The sequence below is a fragment of the Neoarius graeffei genome, chromosome 28 (assembly GCF_027579695.1).
Source record: "Neoarius graeffei isolate fNeoGra1 chromosome 28, fNeoGra1.pri, whole genome shotgun sequence".
Taxonomy (NCBI): Eukaryota; Metazoa; Chordata; class Actinopteri; order Siluriformes; family Ariidae; genus Neoarius; species Neoarius graeffei.
This window is the reverse complement of record NC_083596.1, coordinates 1760377-1783920: the sequence shown is the minus strand read 5'-3', so window position 1 is coordinate 1783920 and position 23544 is coordinate 1760377. Positions and strand designations below refer to the sequence as shown.

Sequence of the window (23544 nt, the reverse complement as noted above, 5' to 3'; positions counted from 1 at the left end):
GGTCCGGGTTCGAGCCCCGTGGCCGGCGAGGGCCTTTCTGTGTGGAGTTTGCATGTTCTCCCCGTGTCCGCGTGGGTTTCCTCCGGGTGCTCCGGTTTCCCCCACAGTCCAAAGACATGCAGGTTAGGTTAACTGGTGACTCTAAATTGAGCGTAGGTGTGAATGTGAGTGTGAATGGTTGTCTGTGTCTATGTGTCAGCCCTGTGATGACCTGGCGACTTGTCCAGGGTGTACCCCGCCTTTCGCCCGTAGTCAGCTGGGATAGGATCCAGCTCGTCTGCGACCCTGTAGAACAGGATAAAGCGGCTACAGATAATGAGATGAGATGAAGAAAAAAATTAAGTGATCTGAGTCTCCGTTGAGGGGGCGGGGCTGTAGCCACGAGGGGGCAACGCCCCCTTTCGCCCCCCCATGGCGCCGGGCCTGCTAGAGGGCAGCTCAGAGTCAAAAGTTTCTGACAACAACAAACATGGTGATCGTGGAGAAGGCTGTAATAATGTACCTGTTAAGAAAGATGCAAACGTGGACGTTAAGATTTCTTACTAAATCACATAACCATTCCTCAACAGGCTCCGCCATTTGAAAGGTTTTTTCGTGTCTAGCTTGAAATATTGGCTACACAGCCCTCATGATTTCTGGTGGTACTGCTCCGGTTCATTCATATTAGTAAGCTTTCAGAAAAGGAGCACAAATATGGACAAAATGAACATAGAGTGCAGACAGAAAGTCCTGTCCGTGTCTGTATATATATTTAACATTGAGCCTAAATGAGCCATTACACCGACTGACCGGTTTCGTGGATCTGGGAGATAATCCACACTGGGGTGGTGTGATATGTCCTGATGCCAAGCAGAGGAGTCTGATTTACACCATTGTTCACACTCACTGCATATCTTATGCGCATTTGAAATATTTAAAAGTGATATTCACTATACACATCAGCACAAAACAAGAAATCTTTATTTGTCACATGCACACTTCAAGCACAGTGAAATTCATCCTCTGCATTTAACCCATCTGAAGCAGTGAACACACACTCAGAGCAGTGGGCAGCCACACCAGAGCGCCCGGGGAGCAGTCAGGGGTTCAGTACCTCGCTCAAGGGCACCTCAGCCCAAGGCTGCCCCACGTTAACCGAACTGCATGTCTTTAGATTGTGGGGGAAACCAGAGCCCCTGGAGGAAACCCACACAGACACGGGGAGAACATGCAAACTCCACACAGAAAGGCCCTCGCCGGCCGCTGGGTTCGAACCCGAAACCTGCTTGCTGTGAGGCGACTGTGCTAACCACTACACCACCTTGCCACCCTATCTAATGAACATATCTGTTTGTTAAGTTCCCAAATTGAACTGTAAAATGTTAGTAATTTCAGGCATCGCAATGTTAAACCCACTGACGTGTTCTGTTTCTCTTAAAACTTTCCGCTGTCATTGTGATTGTTGTCATGATCTGTATTTCACATCAAAAACCCTGACCTTTCCTAATCTAGAAAATTCAGAAGGCTGCTACACAAAACAGGCATTTCAGTGGGTTTAAAGGTGACAGGAGTGAGATTTTTAAAAATGAAACACTTAACTGTAACAGGAAAAGCAGTTAGTGTTAGCGCTCAACACCAGTCTAGAATAGTGTGCATAATGTCTGCTGTGATTTGAGGCACAAAAGTAGATGGATGGGATTATTTATTCATTTTCAATGTTGAACTACACTGTAGCATGTCAGGAGAGTGAAAAGACTAAAATAACACCGACACTATTACTTCATTAACCCAACTACAATATTTCTAATATTAATTTGTAAAACAGTTGAATGAAAACAAAGAGGATTTCATCTAATATGTTTCTTTTGCTCACTGTAATTGAAAGCAGGAGTGGCACGGTGGTGTAGTGGTTAGCGCTGTCGCCTCACAGCAAGAAGGTCTGGGTTCGAGCCCCGTGGCCGGCGAGGGCCTTTCTGTGTGGAGTTTGCATGTTCTCCCCATGTCCGCGTGGGTTTCCTCCGGGTGCTCCGGTTTCCCCCACAGTCCAAAGACATGCAGGTTAGGTTAACTGGTGACTCTAAATTGAGCGTAGGTGTGAATGTGAGTGTGAATGGTTGTCTGTGTCTATGTGTCAGCCCTGTGATGACCTGGCGACTTGTCCAGGGTGAACCCCACCTCTCACCCAGAGTCAGCTGGGATAGGATCCAGCTCACCCGTTGCCCTGTACAGGATAAGCGGCTACAGATAATGGATTGATGGGTAATTGAAAGCATGAAAAGATTCAAATGTACAATCTGGCAACCCACCGGCCGCTTGCTCCGTAATGACGTCATCGCGCTTTAAAGTAACAGCAGATGCAGGAACTAAAGATCCACGTCACATAAAATAAAAATACAAATTAAACGTTTCTTAAAGCTATTTGATATTTAAAAGAACTACCAAATTTTTAATAAAAGTTTCACATATACCCTATCTGTCTAAAGTTCTAAAAAAGTAAAGCATGCAAAGAAAAAAATCCACAAAATCATAAAACGTCCAAACATAACTAATATAATAATAACATAATAGCAACAACAACAACAACATAATAATAATAATAATAATAATAATAATAATAATAATAACCTCCTAATATAACTAGCTCTTTCTTTCACAAAGGAGACACACACAATGTGTGTAGGAAATAAATAACGAATAAAAGATAGAAATTATAGAAGAAAAAAATAAAAAGGAAGAGAGAATGAGAAAAAGTGACAAATATAAAAAGAAATTATCCCCCCCAGAAATAATTAAAGAATAAATGTATTAATACAAAAAAAAAACAATTCATAACTAATACAACAAAATTTAAACGTTAAGCACTTCGAGGTGAATTAATTAATAATAAAAACCTGTTATTAGAATAACGAATAATAACACTCATGTAGAAACTCTGAACCTTACTCCGCATGCGCAACAGCTCGCGCCCAAACCGGAAATCAACTCCGCTAACTAAATATAAATATATAGCTAATTAGCATAAGATAAAAGTTTAGCAGTTGGCCATTTAAACTATTTCGGGTTTAAAAATACTTTTTATCGGTTTATAGAAATTCGTATAGTAATAAAAAATATACATACAACTAAGATATATTATTTATTAAATAATCGTCAAGGTGATTAGCTAAGCTATAGCTAACACGCATCAATTTTATCAAAGATTAGCTTAGCATAGCTCAATGTGGCAGCAGTGGACCACACACGGCTTCCAGCTGCATCAAGCGGAACCGGATGAAACAGAAGAAAGCGCGCACTTTCTCAGTTTTGCAAAGTATATAATTATGTATTTTATTTAATTAATTTTATAATTTATTACCGTCTTTTAGTCTTCGGGCTAAGGTATAACGGGTCTGGTGAATGTGATTAGTGGGTGTGTGCTGCCCCCTGCAGGCGGTCACGGGAAGTGCACCGGCGCTCTGCGGTCACAGTGTGTCTCCCTGCCCGAGATCTTCATCACTCCTCCTCCTCCTCCCTCTCTCAGTATGGTGAGGAGTTTTGGGAGAAAATCCTCAGGTAAAAATGAATAAATTAATGAATGAACTAAAGCATTAAACACAGGTTTGTGAGCAAACTTAACATACACACGGTCACGTGACAGTACTGAATTATCTATAATTTTATATGAAAACTTAAGCTATTATAAGCATGAAAATAGCACAATATTTAACATTTACACCACTGAATCAGATGAATTCACATCTAATACAGCATCTTAACACTTATACTTGCTTACTGAATTGACATATTGATTTGTGCAGTGTTTAATTTACACCTGCAGTGCTGGGTAACTTTATCAGGATGAAATCAGAGCTTTTTCTCACAGAAGTAGGAATTGGGTCCTGACACCCACAGGAATGCATTTCATTCATTTTAAATAGTTAAATAGATATGTGTGTGTGTGTGTGTGTGTGTGTTTAAACTTAATTCAGTGACAAGGCAGCATGCTATGATCCATGCTACGGCCATCCATTAAACATGTTCTCCAGAGAACCTGCTGAGATGGTCAGGACATCATCTCATTTATTTATCCATATGAAAATTATTTAACTTATTGACCTAACTGCAATTTCCAGGTGATGTGATGAGTCAGGTGAGGATCTGATCTGTGTGTGTGTGTGTGTGTGTGTGTGAGAGACACATGTACAGGTGTGTACAGGAGTGAGAGGAGTCAGGGGAATAATGGGAATGAGGGAAGAGAATCTCTCTGTAGACACTCTGCCATCTCCGGCTCAGCTGATGGGCAGAAGGAAGAAGGGAGGAGGACGAGTGCAGAGAGGAGATGCAGCACAGAGACAAGCAGCTGCAGTCACGCAGCACATCGGAGACCTGAGGAGGAAACAGAGTGCCATAGAACAGTAAGGGGAGGGAGGGAGGGAGGGAGGGTGTGTGGGTGGTGGGCTAGCAGCACTAGTGTGGCAGGTTAGACTGATAAAACAGATAAACAGACAGATAGAAAAAGAGACAATGATTAACAGACATATTGACAGTCAGATAGTCTGAAAGAATAAAGATAAACAGATGAATAGAAATGCAGACATAGAACAAAGGACAGAAAGACTGATAAACAGAGACAGACAGGAAGATATACAAACAGACAGATGGATAGATAGAAGGAGTGAGAGCAGGAGAGACAGACACATACAGAGACAGACAGGCAAGTTGACAGAAAGAATGATACACACTGATAAACAGACATGAATAGAGAGATGGTGAAACAGGCTGGGGGCACACACACTTCGGCTACGTTCACAAGCCTCATTGTTCAATCCCGATTTTTTTATTTCTTGCTAGGATTGGATTTGTCTGTCCTGATGATTCACACTCAATTACATGTGATCTGTATCTCACTATAATGTGAGCACACCTGTCCTGAACAGCACACACATGCACATTGATACTTTTTTTCACGAGTCGTCTGCATAAACAATAACAAAAAAAATCAGATTTGAGTCACTTGAGCTTGGTGATGTGAACATAAGCAGGGAGTAAGAAGTGAAGATGATGATGATGGTTACAGGACGAAGAAGGAGAAGTGGTGGGGCTCGACACTGGATTACACTCCAGAGAACAGCTGTTCCTTTGATGTTGGGAACCTGACTCCTCCCGAGACTCCGTGGAGTTTGGACACGTCTCACACACACACTCAGTACACTGCCCCAAGTCCAACACACCTGAACACCAGCACCATAAACCCACAGGTACAGTGTTTATTCCAGCAATAAAAACCCTGCCAGTGCGAGTGCAGTGGAGGTCACTGCAGGGTCACGGTTAGTGGCGAGGGGCCGAGATCAGTGATAATCACTTTGTCCACTTTGACATGAAAAAAATAGATTTGTTTCCAGTGTTAACGACCTCCTGCTAACGACTCGGCTAATGATAACTGATGTATTTCTCTGAGCGTTCAGGTGTTTGGTGGCTGTGAGGAGATGATGGATCTTGCTCCTGGTGGAAACCCCATGATGTCGTTTGTGGTGACAGGAACAGCGCACAGAGAGAGTCAGAGGAACTGGGACACGCCCTGTCTGGACACACCGTATACTGCCACACCCTATCTGGATACGCCTTACCTAGACACGCCCCGTCTGTTTCACACTGAATTCTGGGGTTTCCCTTCAATTTAGGATTTTTTTTTGCATATGTATGAATTTATTTAACGTTCCTGTTGTCTTCAGAGATTTTAATTCTGTTTATTGTTTTTATTTACGTGTTTACCATGTGACATTTCATTAGGAGTTTCCTGTTTGTTATTTACTTCTGGTTTGTGTTTCCAGGTTCTGTTGATAAACCTACACAATAAAGTGGAACAGTTTTATTTAAGATTCTGTCATTTAGGATAAATTCTACATTAAATGAATAAAATTATAAACACTTTTCTGGATGTTGTGTCAAACTCATCTCTCTCTTCTTCCATCAACATTACGTATGATTTCAGTTTGTGATGTCACAAAACGTGGATCCATCAATTAGCAAATTCATGTGTATTTAAATATTCTGGCATTTTTAATGAGGATAAAGGGCTTATTCAGAAATCACGAAAACCCCATACCTTAAACTGACTTATTTTAATGCACTAAAATTACAAGCGTGTTTATTTTTTACTGGTATTTATCGAGCTGGACTTGACCACTGAGTCTCCCTGTATGCTGATGACCTTTGACTCTGTACCTCAGGCTCCACTCTGTGTGTGGACTCTGTCCTAAACGTGTTTCATCAGAAATCTCGTTCCTTTTCAGGATAGAAGCTAAAGTTTTATAAGCTAAAGTAATATTGGCTAAAGTAAATGTTTCCCTTTAACGGTGCAGAAAAACAGATCCCAGCTGTGATGTTGCCCTTTCATTTGGCCCCCTGTAATTTTTTACATTTATGAATTTAATATTTCACATAACCTTTCTTCTTCTCGGGAATTATTTCTGCTAGCAGGTTTACACAGTGCTTTGAAAGCACACTTTTAAAACAGTGCAATGCCATGCCTCTTTCTCTTGGAGGAGTGGAGGAATACAGCTCTTGTTTGTTGATCTGATCTATTTGATAAGTTCTTTACCAGTTTGAACAATCTCAAGGCCAAACTGGACCTCCCACACTCACATTTATTTAGGGATTTCCAAATACGTGACTTTGTCCACTTCCATTTCTCGGGTTTTCCCGAACAGCCCCCAGGCTCCCTGACTGATGAGATTCTCTCCAACTCTGTGACACGGGGAATTATATCTGCTCTCAGGTTTACAAAGTGCTTTTGAAAGTACGCTTTCAGAGTGCACCCCTGACCATCACACACACGTGGTTCTTCCCCAAACTATTGCCACGAAGTTGGAAGCACACAATGGCATAGAATGTCTTTGTATGATGTGGCATAGGCTGGATAATAATAATAATAATAATAATAATAATTATTATTATTATTATTATTAACTTTATTAGGCACAGGGTTTCAAAAACTTACACTTATTTACATGAAAGCTGTGCATAACATAAATATAAATTAATGGCAAATATATATCATAACGGCGGCACGGTGGTGTAGTGGTTCGCGCTGTCGCCTCACAGCAAGAAGGTCCGGGTTCGAGCCCCGTGGCCGGCGAGGGCCTTTCTGTGTGGAGTTTGCATGTTCTCCCCGTGTCCGTGTGGGTTTCCTCCGGGTGCTCCGGTTTCCCCCACAGTCCAAAGACATGCAGGTTAGGTTAACTGGTGACTCTAAATTGAGCGTAGGTGTGAATGTGAGTGTGAATGGTTGTCTGTGTCTATGTGTCAGCCCTGTGATGACCTGGCGACTTGTCCAGGGTGAACCCCGCCTTTCGCCCGTAGTCAGCTGGGATAGACTCCAGCTCGCCTGCGACCCTGTAGAAGGATAAAGCGGCTACAGATAATGAGATGAGATGAAATATTAAAACTTACAGTGATTTGTATTGACAATTGAAACTTTAAGAAATAGCATGAAAATTATAATAACTTTAAGGTTTGAGTACATTGGACAATTTAGAGTTAATCTAGAACATTTTTAGTTCTATGCCTAACCAATAGTTTGAGCAAAATTATTTAACACATTTAGAGTTTATAACTATAGAATCCAGACTGTTGAATAATTTAGCAGCAGAATATTTGAAGGATCTATAACCAGACTTGGTGATATTTCGACTGTGTGAATGTTAGATTTGTTTCTCGTGTTGTAGTTATGTCCTTCAGAATTACGGGTAAACATGTTCCTGAGGGATGATGGGCAAAGTCCTTTCAAACATTTGAATACAAATAGGCATTTATAGAAAGTCCAACGATCAGTTCAAGCAAAGGATCCAACCCAACTCTTTAAACAAGTTTTCAGATCGTTCTTCTTTGGTCTTCTTTTGTAGAATAATGCAGGCTCCTCTCTTTCTCTCTTCCTCTCTTCTGCAACCTTAGTAATCTGTCAAGGCTTGTCCTGTCAGCATTAGACCAAAGCACATCACAGCACATCAAAGAGGCTGAACCAAAGGGTGGGATATATGAGGCAGCAAGAGAACAGTCAGTTCTCAGAGTTGATATGTTGGAAGCAGGAAAAATGGGCGAGTGTAAAGATCTGAGTGACTTTCACGAGCGCCAAATTGTGATGGGTAGATGGCTGGGTCTGAGCATCTCCAAAACAGCAGGTCTTGTGGGGTGTTCCTGGTATGCAGTGGTTTGTACCAACCAAAAATGTCCAAGGAAGGACAACCAGTGAACCGGTGACAGCTACTATAACACACATTGCTGAAAAGTTCATGCTGGCTCTGATAGAAAGGAGTCAGAACACACAGTGCATCTCAGCTTGCTGCGTATGGAGCTGCGTAGCTGTAGATCAGTCAGAGAACCCAAACTAACCCCCTGTACACCACCGAAAGACCTACAATGGGCACATGAGCATCAGAACTGGACTGTAATGTGAAAAGGTGGCCTGGTCTGATGAATCACATTTTCTTTTCCATTATGTGGTGTGTGTGTGTGTGTGTGTGTGTGTGTGTGTTACTCACCTGGTGAAAAGATGGCACCAGGATGCACTATGTGAAGAAGGCAAGCCAGCAGAGGCAGTGTGATGCTCTGGACAATGTTCTGCTGGGAAGCCTTGAGTCCTGGTGTTCATCTGGATGTTACTTTGACACGTACCACCTACTTAAACTCTGTTACAGACCAAGTTCACCTCTTCATGGCAACAGTATTTCCTCATGGCAGTGGCCTCTTTCAGCAGGAAAATGCTCCCTGACACACTGCAGAAACTGTTCAGGAACATGACAAAGAGCTCCAGGTGTTGACCTGGCCTCCAACTTCCCCAGATCTCAGTCCAATCAGCATCTGTGGGATGTTCTGAAGAAACAAGTCTGAGCCATGGAGGCCCCACCCACAATTCACTTAAAGGATTTGCTATTAACATCCTGGTGCCAGAAGCTACAGCACACCTTTAAAGGTCATATGGAGTCCATGCCTCGACACGCTCAAGCTGTTTTGGTGGCACAAAGCGGACCTTCACGCAAGTGGGTTTAATGTTCTGGCTGATCAGTTTACTTGATCAACACATTTACATCCAATATACAGATAATATCCAAGCTTTATTTATTATTTTCAGGTATTGTTTGGTATAAAAAGGAAAGAAAGAATATGTTGCTGCAACTGCTAGAAAAAGTTTATAATGTATGTTTTTAACATGCCATGTTTTGTGAAACATTAATGAAAAGAAAGGGGAAAAAGCTGAAATGCGTTTATTGATATGAGATAATTCTGTGTCATGACTTCACATCCTGCTTGGTAATTATTTCACAAATGATAATTACTGTGTTCTTGAGGGATATAGTAGAGCTTTGTTTTTGCTGAAGGCTGGTGAGTAAGCAGGAGGCCACTCCCACGCATGGCCACTGATGACATTCCAAAACTGAAAGTCAGCACAGAGGCTTGAGGGGAAAATTGTTTCCTAAGAAGAGAATTTTTGCAGAAGTTTAATGACAGTTTTATTTTAAATGTCCAGTTGTTTCCGCTAGAAGTGCACACAGCTGTGTGACAGTGGAGTCATGCTGAAGTGGAGTGTGTTGGTGTATATGGCCGGGGTGATGGTGGCTCTGCTCCACCTGCATTACACACACAGACGGATGCTGACGGAGCTGCAGAGCGTCAGGACCGAGTGCAGCAACTTCTACTGCTATTACTGCTGCTCAGGGGTGGGTGAGTGGAGAAACATGTCTGTCTGTCTGTCTGCCTGTCTGTTTGCTTGTCTGTGTGTAAACACTGCATGTGTGTGTGTGTGTGTGTGTGTGTGTGTGTGTGTTTTAGACCTCCATGTCGCTGGCGTGTGGGAGCAGGAGAGGGAAAAGGGACGTGTCCTCACAGAGAAAAGTGAGACAGAAGAGAGCGAGTGAGTTTAACACAAACCTATACACTTCCTCAAAGGTTATGGAATGAGATCTTCAGTGTGTTCTTCTGCTGGAAGGGTTAAACATTCTGTGTTACTGAACAGAACCTCTTTACCAAGCTAATAACTCTTTCTACAAGTGATTCTGTCTGTCTGTCTGTCTGTCTGTCTGTCCATATTACACAAGATTCAGTGTCAAAATATACTGTATGTGGTTCATCTCTCTCTCTCTCTCTCTCTCTCTCTCTCTCTCTCTCTCTCTATCAATCAATCAAGGCTTTATTTATCTTCAATATGTACAATGAGGGGGCGACACGATGGTGTAGTGGTTAGCGCTGTCGCCTCACAGCAAGAAGGTCCGGGTTTGAGCCCCGTGGCCGGCGAGGGCCTTTCTGTGTGGAGTTTGCATGTTCTCCCCGTGTCCGCGTGGGTTTCCTCCGGGTGCTCCGGTTTCCCCCACAGTCCAAAGACATGCAGGTTAGGTTAACTGGTGACTCTAAATTGAGCGTAGGTGTGAATGTGAGTGTGAATGGTTGTCTGTGTCTATGTGTCAGCCCTGTGATGACCTGGCGACTTGTCCAGGGTGAACCCCGCCTTTCGCCCGTAGTCAGCTGGGATAGGCTCCAGCTTGCCTGCGACCCTGTAGAACAGGATAAAGCGGCTACAGATAATGAGAATGTTCTTACCATAAAATGCTTTTATTCCATATTTTGTTGCTTTTTTATTTTTTGGGGTTTTGCTTTTGAGTAGAGTTTTTATTTCGTCCTCGGTTGGTTCAGCAACACGCTCTGCCATTTTGTTTTTCTCTACTCACAATATATGAGCTGATATCCTAGTAGTAGAGTAGCCAATCAGAATGCACGATTACTCATATCCAGTGAATGTGGATAGAATAAACATCATTATCTCAAGAAGGTCTGATATAAGACATAAATTTAAAATATCATTAAATCAACAATACAACTACATGCAATTTAACTCTACTGATCACAAATATTACATTTGCACAATGTGCCACGAGTATGATTCGTTTTCTTTATGGCGCTTTTTAACTTGATTAAAGAATCAAGATTCTCTCTCTCTCACCCCTTGTAGCTTTATTCCACCACACTGTTCTATATAAAATGCTCAAACCTGGAATGGGGGTCTGTGATGTTCGGCCTGTGAGCCGGTGGTGGGGGTAATCACAGAGCTGAGTCACAGAGCTGGGTCACGGAGCTGATTCGATGTCTGTGTAAAAGGGAGAACTGATATGGAGGAACAGGGGTGTGATGTTTTAATGATGTATTACGTGTGCAACCCACTACTAGATCATTTAAAAATCTCTGAAGAAACAGTTCACTGTTAATCCAAAGAAGATGCTAACGGCTAGCAGCTAACCTACAGACACCTCAACACTCGGTTCACGTGCCGTTATTGCTGTTATAAAGTGACACCGGTCTGCTCGGGGTGTTCGCATTTCTGATGTGTATGTTGTACACTACACTAAACACTGACGCGCCGTTATGTTACACTGCTGGTCCGAGAACACCGGTGCACGACATAAATAACACACTGCCGTGGCTTTATGGCGACTTTGTTTGGTTGAGTGTAAAGAAACAAAGCTGGTATATCGAGAGATTTTCTTATAGCAGTATAGCAGGATCTCTCTTAAAAAGGAGCTTCTGTCTCTCTCTCTCTCTCTCTCACTGTCACACTATTTCTCTTTCTCTCTCTCTCTCACACACACACACACACACACACACACACACACACACACACACAATTTCATTCTTGAGTGTTTGTGTCATTTCTCAGCAGAACAGCTAACATTTCTGCACCTGGTTCCTCTCTCCAAACACTCGTACGGTACGTATAGATACACACCTGTCACCTGTAGATAACTGACACCAAACTGTTCCTGTAAAGTGTGTGTTCTGGCATGTTTAAGGAAATATTCAAAAATTTAAAATGTTACATTCCACAAATGGATATGTTCAACAAAATATTCCTCAGAAACACTCTTGCTTCCTGTTCTACTCTCATTCCTTCCTCTCCTCTTTAGATGAGCATGATAAGACTGTTCTTTCCTGGGTAGCTGGGCGTAGCCATGGGGTGGGGCTTCAGGTATCCGGGGACTCCATCACCGTGGTGACCAAGGGCTTGTACTTCATTTACAGTCAGGTTAGTTCATTTATTCTGTATATCACTCTATCATCCACGACCTGAAAGAACTCATCCCTCGTTCCTGTGCTGCAGGTACTCTATAAGGACCACACCTGGGTGATGGGTCATGTGATCACCATGCGGCTGAATGGGGTGGAGACTAAACTGTTGAAGTGCCTGAAGAGCATGCCGAGCAACGTGAGCGCGCCTCGAAACACGTGTTACACTGCAGGTGAAGTTTCACTCACATGTTCCTAAATATCCTCAAACCCGAGTGTGCTCCAGATCCTCAGGGTCAAAATCAAAATAATCTCACATCATTTACAGCAGGCTGCAAAAAAAGAGACCCCTCCCCCAGTGTTGTTAGTGTTGTGAATCGCACCTCAACTCGTGAGTAAAGTGTAGACCGGAGCAAGTGAGAAGCCAGGAAGTGGGCGTGTCTCAGTGCTCGCTGAACTTAAGTGCATCAGTTTCTCTGCACTCTCACAAATACGTTTGCGTCCTCACAAGTTTACGACAACCTGAACTCAGTTACTGTGAGGACGATGCTGTAGTTTTTTCTCCTCTTAACATTCCTTCAGTTTACAGTCTGCTTTGGTTTGATTGTTAATCATCCCGATTGCTGTCATTTGAATTTCTACACTGGAATTTTAATGACTCTGTTATTCATATCAACTCCACAACCTTCAAACCACACAGCCTTCTTCTGAGTCACATGACACCACCAGCTGCATCTCCTCAAACTGCTGCATCACATGGCAGCGTAACACACAGAGCAAAGCGCTATCTGCCCTCTTGTGCATACATGATCTCACACACACACGCCCGTGATTGGCTGACGTCACTTGATTGACAGGTGAGACCGAGTATGCCCCTCCCACACAGGGACCACCACCTTCTTGGATCCCCAGCCACAGATGCCTGTAACATCATCAGGATTTGAACTCATGATGTACAGAGGATCGAAAATAAAAATAGTGATAACACGCTAACTTGATAAATGTCGCTTAAAATCAGGGACAAGAACAAACAACAAAAAAAAAAAACACATTCTGGCAGCATATCAACAACAATAACAATCACTGCATTATAATAAAATATTAATCCAATCATTTCCTGTTGTTCAGCACAAAATCCTGGATCTCCTCGGCTGTTAAAAACTCTCAGTGATGACAGCAATAAACTGTGGAACCAGTTTACTGCTGTATCCAAAAAGCAAGTTACTGTCATAGAAGTGTGTCACAGAAACGCTGATTCATCTAGATAGATAGATAGATAGATAGATAGATAGATAGATAGATAGATAACACTTTAATGTCAGATAACTCTGAAATTTGTCTTACGTCCTAGCAAAGTATTGCAAATGCAGCTCCATTTGTGAAGAATAATACATACAATACTACATGTACACAAACTACATACCCACACAGTTTCACAATAGGCAGGTACAATACATATAACAACACATAAAATAAATAACAGCACATATAACATAAATGTCCAATCACCGTCTGCTTGACCTTGTTTTAATTTCAGTGTTTAACTTCAGGATAGCCTGGTGTACAAAAGAATGCTTTAACCTTATCCTATTAAACTGTGGCACACCGAATCTGCGGTTAGATGGTAAGAGTTGAAATTCATTATTTAAGACATGATTATGGTTAGAAACAATGTTATTAGCCATTCTTATCATGCTTTTGTGATAGGCTGATTCATAGATGTTATGAAGATGTTGACCAATAATCTTTGAGCAGATTTTAGTTTGATGGGACAATTTAGTTTTTAAGCTCATGGATAGACTGCCATACCAAACAATATTACAGTACTGCAAGATCTATCACAGAAGTAAAAAATTGTGATAAATATTAGTGATAAATAGTGATAAATAATTAGTGATAAATAGTGATAAATAATAAAAAAAATTGTGATAAAAAGCGATAAATATTATTTATCACAGAAGTAAAAAAAGAAGAAGAATCTGTCTGCTCGCTCCAAATGATTGAAGATGACGAAGAAAAGATTTCTTTGTAAAATCTCTCTCTCACACACACACACACACACACACACACACACACACACACACACACACACACAGCTGTTTGAGGCCTTTTAAAATATCTCAGCAAACTTTGCAACGTATTTCCCCAATCTATTTAAACCCCTCTCTGTTCCTCTCTTCACTTTACACAGTTTTAATAAACACGTACCTAAAATGTAAATAAGCAGATAGATAGATAGATAGATAGATAGATAGATAGATAGATAGATAGATACTTTTTTTATAATATATAGTTGTTGTTTTTTTGTTTAATATTGTCGGCCCACAGTAATTAGCTAAATGTCAAGTGCGCAAGGGAGACGGGTGTATGTGCAGAAGTGTTTATTTTAATGAAGTGCATATATATACACACAAAAATACAAAGGCAAACAATCCAAATCGGCAAGCAAGGTCATTAACGAGAAAAAAAGCAAAGGGTCGGTCGAGGCGCAAACAGGATGTTGCAGGCAAGACGAGAACAAGAACTAGAAACAGGGACAGGAGTCAAGAAACCACGAAAACCACAAACACGGGAAAAAAGGCTCGGTAATGCGCGCACTGAACGTGGCGTAATACTTCGCATCACCTTAGCATCAGCGCAGTCCTTAAATAGCCCAACACATAGTTCTCTAATTGAGTTCAGGTGCGCTTTGTTCATGGCGCACGTGCTGGAGCTCACTCGGCGCGCACTCAGCCCGAGGCACGCCTTCAGGTGCACGTGCCACAGCGCGCAGAACTGACACTAACACTGTTGTGGTCACTCTGCCATATATATATATATATATATCCATATTCACTGGATATGAGCAATCGCACACTCTGATTAGCTACTCTACTACTAGGATATCAGCTCATATACAGTGAATAGCAGAGGTGGAAAGAGTACTAAAATATTATACTCAAGTACAAGTACTGTTACTCTGATGAAATTTTACTTAAGTACAAATAAAGTTACCAGACAAAAAATCTACTCAAGTAAAAGTAAAAAGTAGATAATTTAAAATGTACTTTGAGTAAAAGTAAAACGTTACTTTTAACAATGGGTGTTTTCTGCCTCCATTGTGTTGTGCAAAAATGAAAAAGAAGAGGAAACAAGGATATATGTACATCTCAACCCAGATGTTTTATTTAAAGGAAGTGTATCAAATTGAATGCTTAGGATAATGCTGCATTAAAACTGAGACAAACAAAAAAGGTCAATACAATACCATGGCCAAGCCATAGATTTTTTATGAGATTTTTTAACTTTTGTGATTAGCCAACCGAATAACAGACTAGCTACCATTATGTTACAGTACCAACAGGTTGCTACTTCAACATTAGCAATGCCATCCACTATTTTTGGAATATAACCAGCCTATTGTTGGTTTTACTATGGAAAGGAAACATTATGATGTCAATGACAATACTTACCTCAACATGCTTGCGCAGATTAGATGTCGAATTTTTGTATGCCGCAATGGTTGTCTTCTTGGGCACACATAATCTGCATTGCATAATGAAACTGTCACCCCTTTTCTCTACGAAGCTGAAGTGATCACGTATGTAGGGCCAGGGGTGCACTTCATTACTGGAAGAAATTGCGTTTTCTGCAGGGTCGTCCACCACAGGTTCCTCGGTCTCCTCCATGTCCACCATCGTCTGTGTGAGACTCGCGCGCGCGACAACTGTCCTTCCCGTGATTCATTTCCAGAACGCATTTCCCCTTCTCTGTTTTAGCCTTTTCTTTATTTTTTATTTATTTTTATTTTTACTCAGTAACGGTTGTGATGTAAAATGTACCGAAGTACACTACTTAAAAGAAAACATACTTAAGTAAAAGTAAAAGTACACTCTTTAAAAATTACTTGAAAAAGTATAAGTACACAAAAAAGCTACTCAAGTACAGTAACGTGAGTAATGTAATTCGTTACTTTCCACCTCTGGTGAATAGAGAAAAACAAAATGGCGGAGCGTGCTGCTGAACCAACTGAGGATGAAATAAAAACTCTACTTGAAAACAAAACCCCAAAAATGATCAAGTATTTAAAAGAATATAGTTTTCCTCCAATATCTCCTGTTCCACACTCCAGCCCAGTCGGTGGCCGTAATGCACCTTTAAATTGGTTTGCCAACCACCAAAAAAAAAAAACCCTAAAGAAGAAGAAGAAAACCCCCCAAAATAAAAAAGCAACAAAATATGGAATAAAAGCATTTGATGACAAGAACATATTTTTATTTTACAAGAATTATTATTATGGCATTTTTCACAAATTGCTCCTGTCATTTTGCTGGTTTGTTTACATTCTAAACGGAAATAATTTTGTCAGACGTTTTGTATAGAGTTTTTATTTATTGACCGAAAGGACAAGATCGCGGATACAAGCGGCCGAAATGAGTTTCCTTCGCAGGGTGGCTGGGCGCTCCCTTAGAGATAGGGTGAGAAGCACAGTCACTCGGGAGGAGCTCGGAGTAGAGCCGCTGCTGCTCCACATCGAGAGGAATCAGCTGAGGTGGCTCGGGCATCTTTTTCGGATGCCTCCTGGACGCCTCCCTGGGGAGGTGTTCCAGGCATGTCCCCCTGGGAGGAGGCCCCGGGGAAGACCCAGGACACGCTGGAGGGACTATGTCTCTCGGCTGGCCTGGGAACGCCTCGGTGTTCTTCCCGAGGAGCTGGCCGAGGTGTCTGGGGAGAGGGAAGTTTGGGCTTCCCTGCTTAGACTGCTGCCTCCGCGACCCGGTCCCGGATAAAGCGGAAGAAGACGAGACGAGACTTTGCAAAAAATAAAAATGCTCCGTTTCTCAAAATCCAGTGAATGTGGAGAGAATAAAACAGTTATTCCACTCAATCTCATCATACAGTGGGGAAAACAAGTATTTGATCCCTTGCTGATTTTGTTGGTTTGGCCACTAATAAAGACTCGATCAGTCTGTAATATTAATGGTAGGTGTAGTCTAACATGCTGAGACAGAATATCACAAAGAAAATCAAGAAATCGACTTTAAAGAATTTGTATTAATTTATTTGCATTTTATTGAGGAAAATAAGTATTTGAACCCTCTTGCCAAAAGGACTTAGTACTTTGTGGCAAACCCCTTATTAGCAAGCACAGAGGTCAGACATTTTTTGTAGTTGATGACCAGGTTTCTGCACATATTAGGAGGAATTTTGGTCCACTCTTCTTTGCAAATGACCTCTAAATCATCAAGATTCCGTGGCTGTCGCTTGGCAACTCTGAGCTTCAGCTCTCTCCATAGATTTTCTATAGGATTCAGGTCCGGAGACTGGGTGGGCCACTCCATGACCTTGATATGTTTCTTCTTCAGCCATTCCTTGGTTGCCTTGGCTGTATGCTTTGGGTCATTATCCTGCTGGAAGACCCATCCACGACCCATTTTAAGCTTCCTGGCAGAGGGAAGGAGGTTTTCACTTAGGATTTTATGGTACATGGCTCCGTCCATCCTCCCATTGATACGCTGAAGTAGCCCTGTGCCCTGTGCAGAAAAACACCCCCAAAGCATAATGTTACCACCTCCATGCTTGACAGTGGGGATGGTGTTCTTGGGGTCATAAGCAGCATGTCTCTCCCTCCAGACACGACGGGTTGAATTGATGCCAAAGAGCTCAATTTTGGTCTCATCTGACCATAACACCTTCTCCCAGTCACTCTCCAAGTCATTCAGATGTTCATTGGCAAAGTTCAGGCGGGCCTGCACATGTGCTTTCTTAAGCAGGGGTACTTTGCGAGCACTGCAAGATGTTAGACCATTGTGGTGTAAAGTGTTACCAACTGTTTGCTTGGTGACTGTGATCCCAGCTGCTTTAAGATCATCCACTAACTCTGCCCGTGTTGTAGTAGGTCTATTTCTCACCGTTCTCATGATCCTGGAAACCCCACGAGGTGAGATCTTGTTTGGAGCCCCAGACCTAGGTCGATTGATGATCATGTTGTGAGTCTTGTACTTGCGCACAATTGCACCAACAGTTGTCACCTTAACGCCCAGCTTCTTGCTAATGGTTTTGTAGCCCATACCGGTCTTGTGCAGGTCTACAATCTTCTCCCTTAAATCCACAGAAAGCTCTTTAGTCTTTCCCATGTTGGAGAGTTTGGAGTCTGACAAACTGATTGATTCTGTGGCCAGGTGGCTTTTATACAAGTCATTAGTGATATCAGGTGTCTTCAATTTAGGTGACAAGGTAATTTGGAGAGTCTAACTTGTCTGTATTAACAAGAACTCTTGATGGGTACTAGGGGATCAAATACTTCTTTTTCTCAATAAAATACAAATAAATTAATATAGATGTTTTAAAAGTTATTTTCTGGATTTTCTTTTTGATATTCTGTCTCCACATGTTAGAATACACCTACCATTAAAATTACAGACTGATCAAGTCTTTCTTAATGGGTAAACCAACAAAATCAGCAAGGGATCAAATACTTGTTTTTCCCACTGTACATGGATTATAGACAACTCGGTACTATGCACCTCGTCAGCTACCAGCTCATGTGTGATTCGATTTCATGGAATAACTTAAATTAAAAAAAAAAAATTATTTACTTGTCAAGATTATATTACTTATTTTTTAAAATTAATTTTAGTATTGATGGTGAAGCTAATAAAAAAAATAATAAATGTATCAATGCATTTTCTCCTCCTCTTAAAAATTAGCAGGTTTTTAAATGTTAAAGTGGCCAACTCTCGCTTCCCAGAATCCAATTTGCTGTTTGTTTACATTTGGGCCACTGTGTTCTGAAAGCACGTCACTGCGACTCTGTTCACGGCGCTCTCCATGTGCATTCGCCAAGCTGAATACCGAGCCTTTACAACAACAACAACACTTTCTCTAATAAAAATGAAAGACATTGTGATGGGGCGGCATGGTGGTGTAGTGGTTAGCGCTGTCGCCTCACAGCAAGAAGGTCCGGGTTCGAGCCCCGTGGCCGGCGAGGGCCTTTCTGTGCGGAGTTTGCATGTTCTCCCCGTGTCCGCGTGGGTTTCCTCCGGGTGCTCCGGTTTCCCCCACAGTCCAAAGACATGCAGGTTAGGTTAACTGGTGACTCTAAATTGAGCGTAGGTGTGAATGTGAGTGTGAATGGTTGTCTGTGTCTATGTGTCAGCCCTGTGATGACCTGGCGACTTGTCCAGGGTGTACCCCGCCTTTCACCCGTAGTCAGCTGGGATAGACTCCAGCTTGCCTGCGACCCTGTAGAACAGGATAAAGCGGCTACAGATAATGAGATGAGATGAGATGAGACATTGTGATGGATGAAGATGATGTTGAATTGAGTTTCAGCGTAGACGTAGAAGAGACGAGTTATCATGAACACAACACCGAGGGTTCTCCAATCCTGCGAACTCATGAACAACAACAGTGGACTAATGAAGTCCAGTAAACTCCTACAGTACCTTGAGTTGTGAAAGATCATCCCTCATCCTCCGTCACCTTTGTAATAAGTAGAAATGAGCATGTACGGAGATTATTTTTCGCCCCGGCTCACCCTGGTTGCGTCTGGGTTTCTGTATCCATGCAGCGTTCTCACCTTTGACCCTGAGACTCCATTCTGATTGGTCAGTTAGAGTGCTTTGACGTCTGTTATTTCTGTCCAACATCATTAGCAGAAACAATACAATCATTTTTAAATAAATATTTTGTGTCAGTTTATTGATTTCTTTCTTAAGTAGCCGTGTAATAAGTGGGATAATCTACGTACAACCAGATGTCATTATTGTGAAATAAACCCCTTCAGAGTGACTCGAGATCCTCCGCGTCACATCCTCAGTCACCAAGTCGGGTTTATTTCACAGTAATGACCGCCTCGCTGGACGACATCACTTATTTACTCAACTTTAACGTCATGTTCGGTAACTGAAGAAGAAGTCATTGTTTTATGATCTTTCCTTCCTGGCTGCCAGTAAGACATCTGACGCTGGTTCTGGTCCGTTACAGCAGAATAACCAACCGGACAGAAACAGAACGGATCAGCTGAGAGAATTTAACAGAGAACTACTTTGACAAAATATAAATTTCAAGTTACAGTTTATGATCGATGGATGAGAACGTCGCTGTATTGTTGTGGACTGTTTTTCAACTGTAACATGGTGGAATATCGATGACATGGAAAATGTTGACTTACTACAGAGTGCAGAGGATTCTAGGAAATGTGAGCTAGAACTCAATAACAGCAAGATTTTAAACCAATGATGCAATTATTTCCTGATAAACCATTAACCCTAACACAAAATATGTGTGTGTGTGTGTGTGTGTGTGTGTGTGTGTTTCAGGCGTTCACTTCCTGGAGTCAGGATCAGTTCTGGAACTTTCTGTCCCACGGCAATCAGCCGAGCTCGACATCTCAGCTCATGCCACCTTCATGGGGCTCTTCAGTATCTGATCTTAGGCCTGCGTGTGCATGTGTTTGCTTCCTGAGTGGGTGGATTTCTAAATGAGAAGGAAATTAAGGAAAGTTCACAAGAACGTTATAACCGCTACATAAGACTTTAAACACATTTGTATGCACGTGAACACACACACACCATAACTGTATTTCTGACTGTGTTTAATCCTCTCGAGATGGTATCCGCTTCATCTGCTGCTCCATTTTAGAGGTGATGGAGACACACAGTGGAGAGATCAGGAACCACAGAAACAACAACCCCTGATTTTCATCCCTTGCACATATCCCACAACCCACTGCACGGTTGGGAACTTCCTGTGGCCACATCCAGGCTGCTGATCACAGTACAAGAACCGATATTGGGCTATATAATCAGTTTTGATGTTCAAATTTCGGATGTTCAAATATTATTACAGGTTTACATGGTCTCAGACATTTTTTTTAAAGATTATTACTGCTTAAAATGATTGCACATTTACAATTTATCATCAGTGTAAATGTACAGCGTTAATGTTGTTGGCCAGAGTTATAGTGCTGAGGGGTTGGAACATGTATTTCATGTAAACAGTGCAGAGTGAAAGGGAAAGGGCTGTATGGGTGACAGTATAAGGATGATTGATTAAAAGCTTCTGTGCTGATGAAAAATACCATGGGACCAGTAACTAAACAAATAAAACAACTCTAATAACATCACATTTCAGCTTACAGACGATATTTGAACATTTGATATTTGAACATCGAAGCTGATTATATAGCCCAATATTGTTTTTTGTACCGTGATCAGCAGCCTGGGCGTGGCCACAGGAAGTTCCCAACTGCGCAGTGGATTGTGGGATATGTGAAAAGGGTGAATACAGTTATTCTGCATATAGAAACCATAACACATGAAATATCTTAAAATATCTTTTTGTTTTTACTACATAAACTGAACAGTCACGTGCGATCATTTTTTATTTTCATACATGCTGAAGTTTCTTTTTGAAAAACCTTGAAATGAAAAATAAACGTTTAAATGTTGTGATTTTTAAACGTTCTGTTGAAAAAAAAAATGACGTTTTGTAAAATCTAGCCAAAAGCGTGAGGTGGTTTCAATAAAACACAACATCAGACTCTTCTGTGTTTGATTCATTTTCATAAAGGATAAATTTACACCTAAAACCCTCCATTCATCAAATAAATAAATCAGGGTTAAAACTTATTTTCATTTATCTACGGATGATAAATGTATAACTACAGGAATGAAATCAGTAATCGGTTTAAAAAGCTCTGGGATTCGTCCACATACTTAGAGATCAATTTCTAAAGGAAGTGACGATATCCAGCAAAAAGTTAATGAAAAGGAAGAAATGTGAGTTATTATACTGTAGTTTTAGAGGAGATCATAAACATGTTGTTGCACTTCATCTTTAAACACATTGGATCATATTCAGAGTAAAGTGTACGTTAAAAGGATTCACTAACTGGACGTCTCAGAAGCAGAAAGTCACAACAAGCTCGCCGTTGAACTGTCCTGAGTGATATTTAGTATATTTTCCTCCTGAAAAGAGTGAAAAAGTGAATATGGCTGTATGTTTATTGATATAAAACAAATACAAGTGTATATATATATATATATATATATATATATATATATATATATATATAAAACAAGTACATAAAGAAGAAGAGAGCAGCCATTTTGATTTGATGTCACTTGCTGAACTCAGGGTTGAAGAGAACGTTCTGGGTTTATCATTGAGTTGGAATTCCAGGTTGAGGGCGGTGTGTTGTATGGTTGCTCTGAGCTCGAGGTTGGAAATTCTGAATCAAACAACATTAATACTGAAATTGTGAACATTTGGATTAAACAGAACTGCAGGCTTTAGGGCTCCACAGACCGTTACAGTGCGCGCACACACACACACACAATTCTACACAATTCTGATCGAGAACACAATTGAATTTTCTTGAAGTTCAGAAGCTCATCCCGCTCCACAGTTCTCAAAGCCAGTCGGGTCTGTGAGTTCATTTTTTATTTTAATACACTGGTGCACATCACCATCTGCCAGTATGGAAGTTATTGTGTGTGAATTATTTCAAATAGAATCGAATGACAATTTTATCAGAATGGGTTCTCTGGGTGGAAAAATAAGAAATTTAAAAACAAAGGAAAAAAAGAACTGTACACATTCAACATTTTTGAATAGTTTCTGAACTCCTTGCAGAAAATATAAACTATGAACAGTCAACAGAGTCATAATTAATGGCACCCCCTCATTGTCAGTCTGAAACAGAGGAAATGTGTACTCTTCTACCTCTTCTTCTTCTTCTTCTTCTTCTTATTATTATTAATATTATGCAATACTTTCTTAGAACAGTAAGTCCTATTTTTCGCTCAAACTAGCTTACTCTCTCTCTCTCTCTCTCTCTCTCTCTCTCTCTCTTTTCATTCTTCCAGGAACAGCATGCTTTTTTCCCTCTGGAACATGTTTGGCTCTGTGATGAAGAATCATAACCCCCAGATGGTGCCTAATAAAAAAAATTAACGTCAACAGATGGGAATGGCAGTAAAATTTACATTTTCACTGGCAAAAATAAAGAATAGTCGCCTCAAATCCTGAGACTCATCTGAAGTCCAGTGGAGATAGATAAATAAATAAAGCTCGGTGTTGATCAGCTTTAAAAGCAGCATGAATAAGAATCATAAATGTCCTAAAAGCACAGGCATGTGAATAAGTGTAATAAATGTTTTACAGTGAAACTAATTGTAATAATTTTTTCTCCTATGAGTGTATGATGTTTTTTAATAAAAATGAGATTCATGTTGAGCTTGTGGTCCAAAACACAGCCGTGCGAACTGTTCCAACATCGACAGGACACCAACGCCATCATAATTACCACCGGGCTTACAAAGGGCTCAAATAAAAATCATTAAAAAAAGCTTTTGGTCAAATAAATTAATAAATTAATAAATGAATGAATGAGCAAAATAAAACAGAGATGAACTGGACTGGATTTTATCCTGGACAATACACATACATCATGCATTATATTTATATTGTTTTAAACATTAAATTTCAAAGTTTATTGCCTCAAATATGACCTTCCACTGTTTCCCAGTCTGACGCCATCCACAGAAA

General features: G+C 41.1%; 1 protein-coding gene across 3 annotated transcripts; it reads left to right on the top strand.

The window, feature by feature from the left end:
- Positions 1 to 8912: 8912 nt before the first annotated feature.
- On the top strand, positions 8913 to 21517 carry tnfsf13 (TNF superfamily member 13). 3 transcript variants are annotated; one of them, XM_060912243.1, is made up of 7 exons: positions 8913 to 8996; positions 9485 to 9674; positions 9787 to 9868; positions 11663 to 11713; positions 11910 to 12028; positions 12104 to 12242; positions 20313 to 21517. In XM_060912243.1, the coding sequence occupies exons 2-7, from the start codon at positions 9528 to 9530 to the stop codon at positions 20420 to 20422; spliced, it is 648 nt and encodes a 215-aa protein (XP_060768226.1). In that variant the 5' UTR covers positions 8913 to 8996; positions 9485 to 9527; the 3' UTR covers positions 20423 to 21517. The 3 variants fall into 3 exon arrangements, with proteins under 3 accessions (XP_060768226.1, XP_060768227.1, XP_060768225.1); XM_060912244.1 differs by lacking the exon at positions 8913 to 8996 and having other exon boundaries at positions 9378 to 9674; positions 11666 to 11713; XM_060912242.1 differs by lacking the exon at positions 8913 to 8996 and having other exon boundaries at positions 9378 to 9674.
- Positions 21518 to 23544: the final 2027 nt, after the last annotated feature.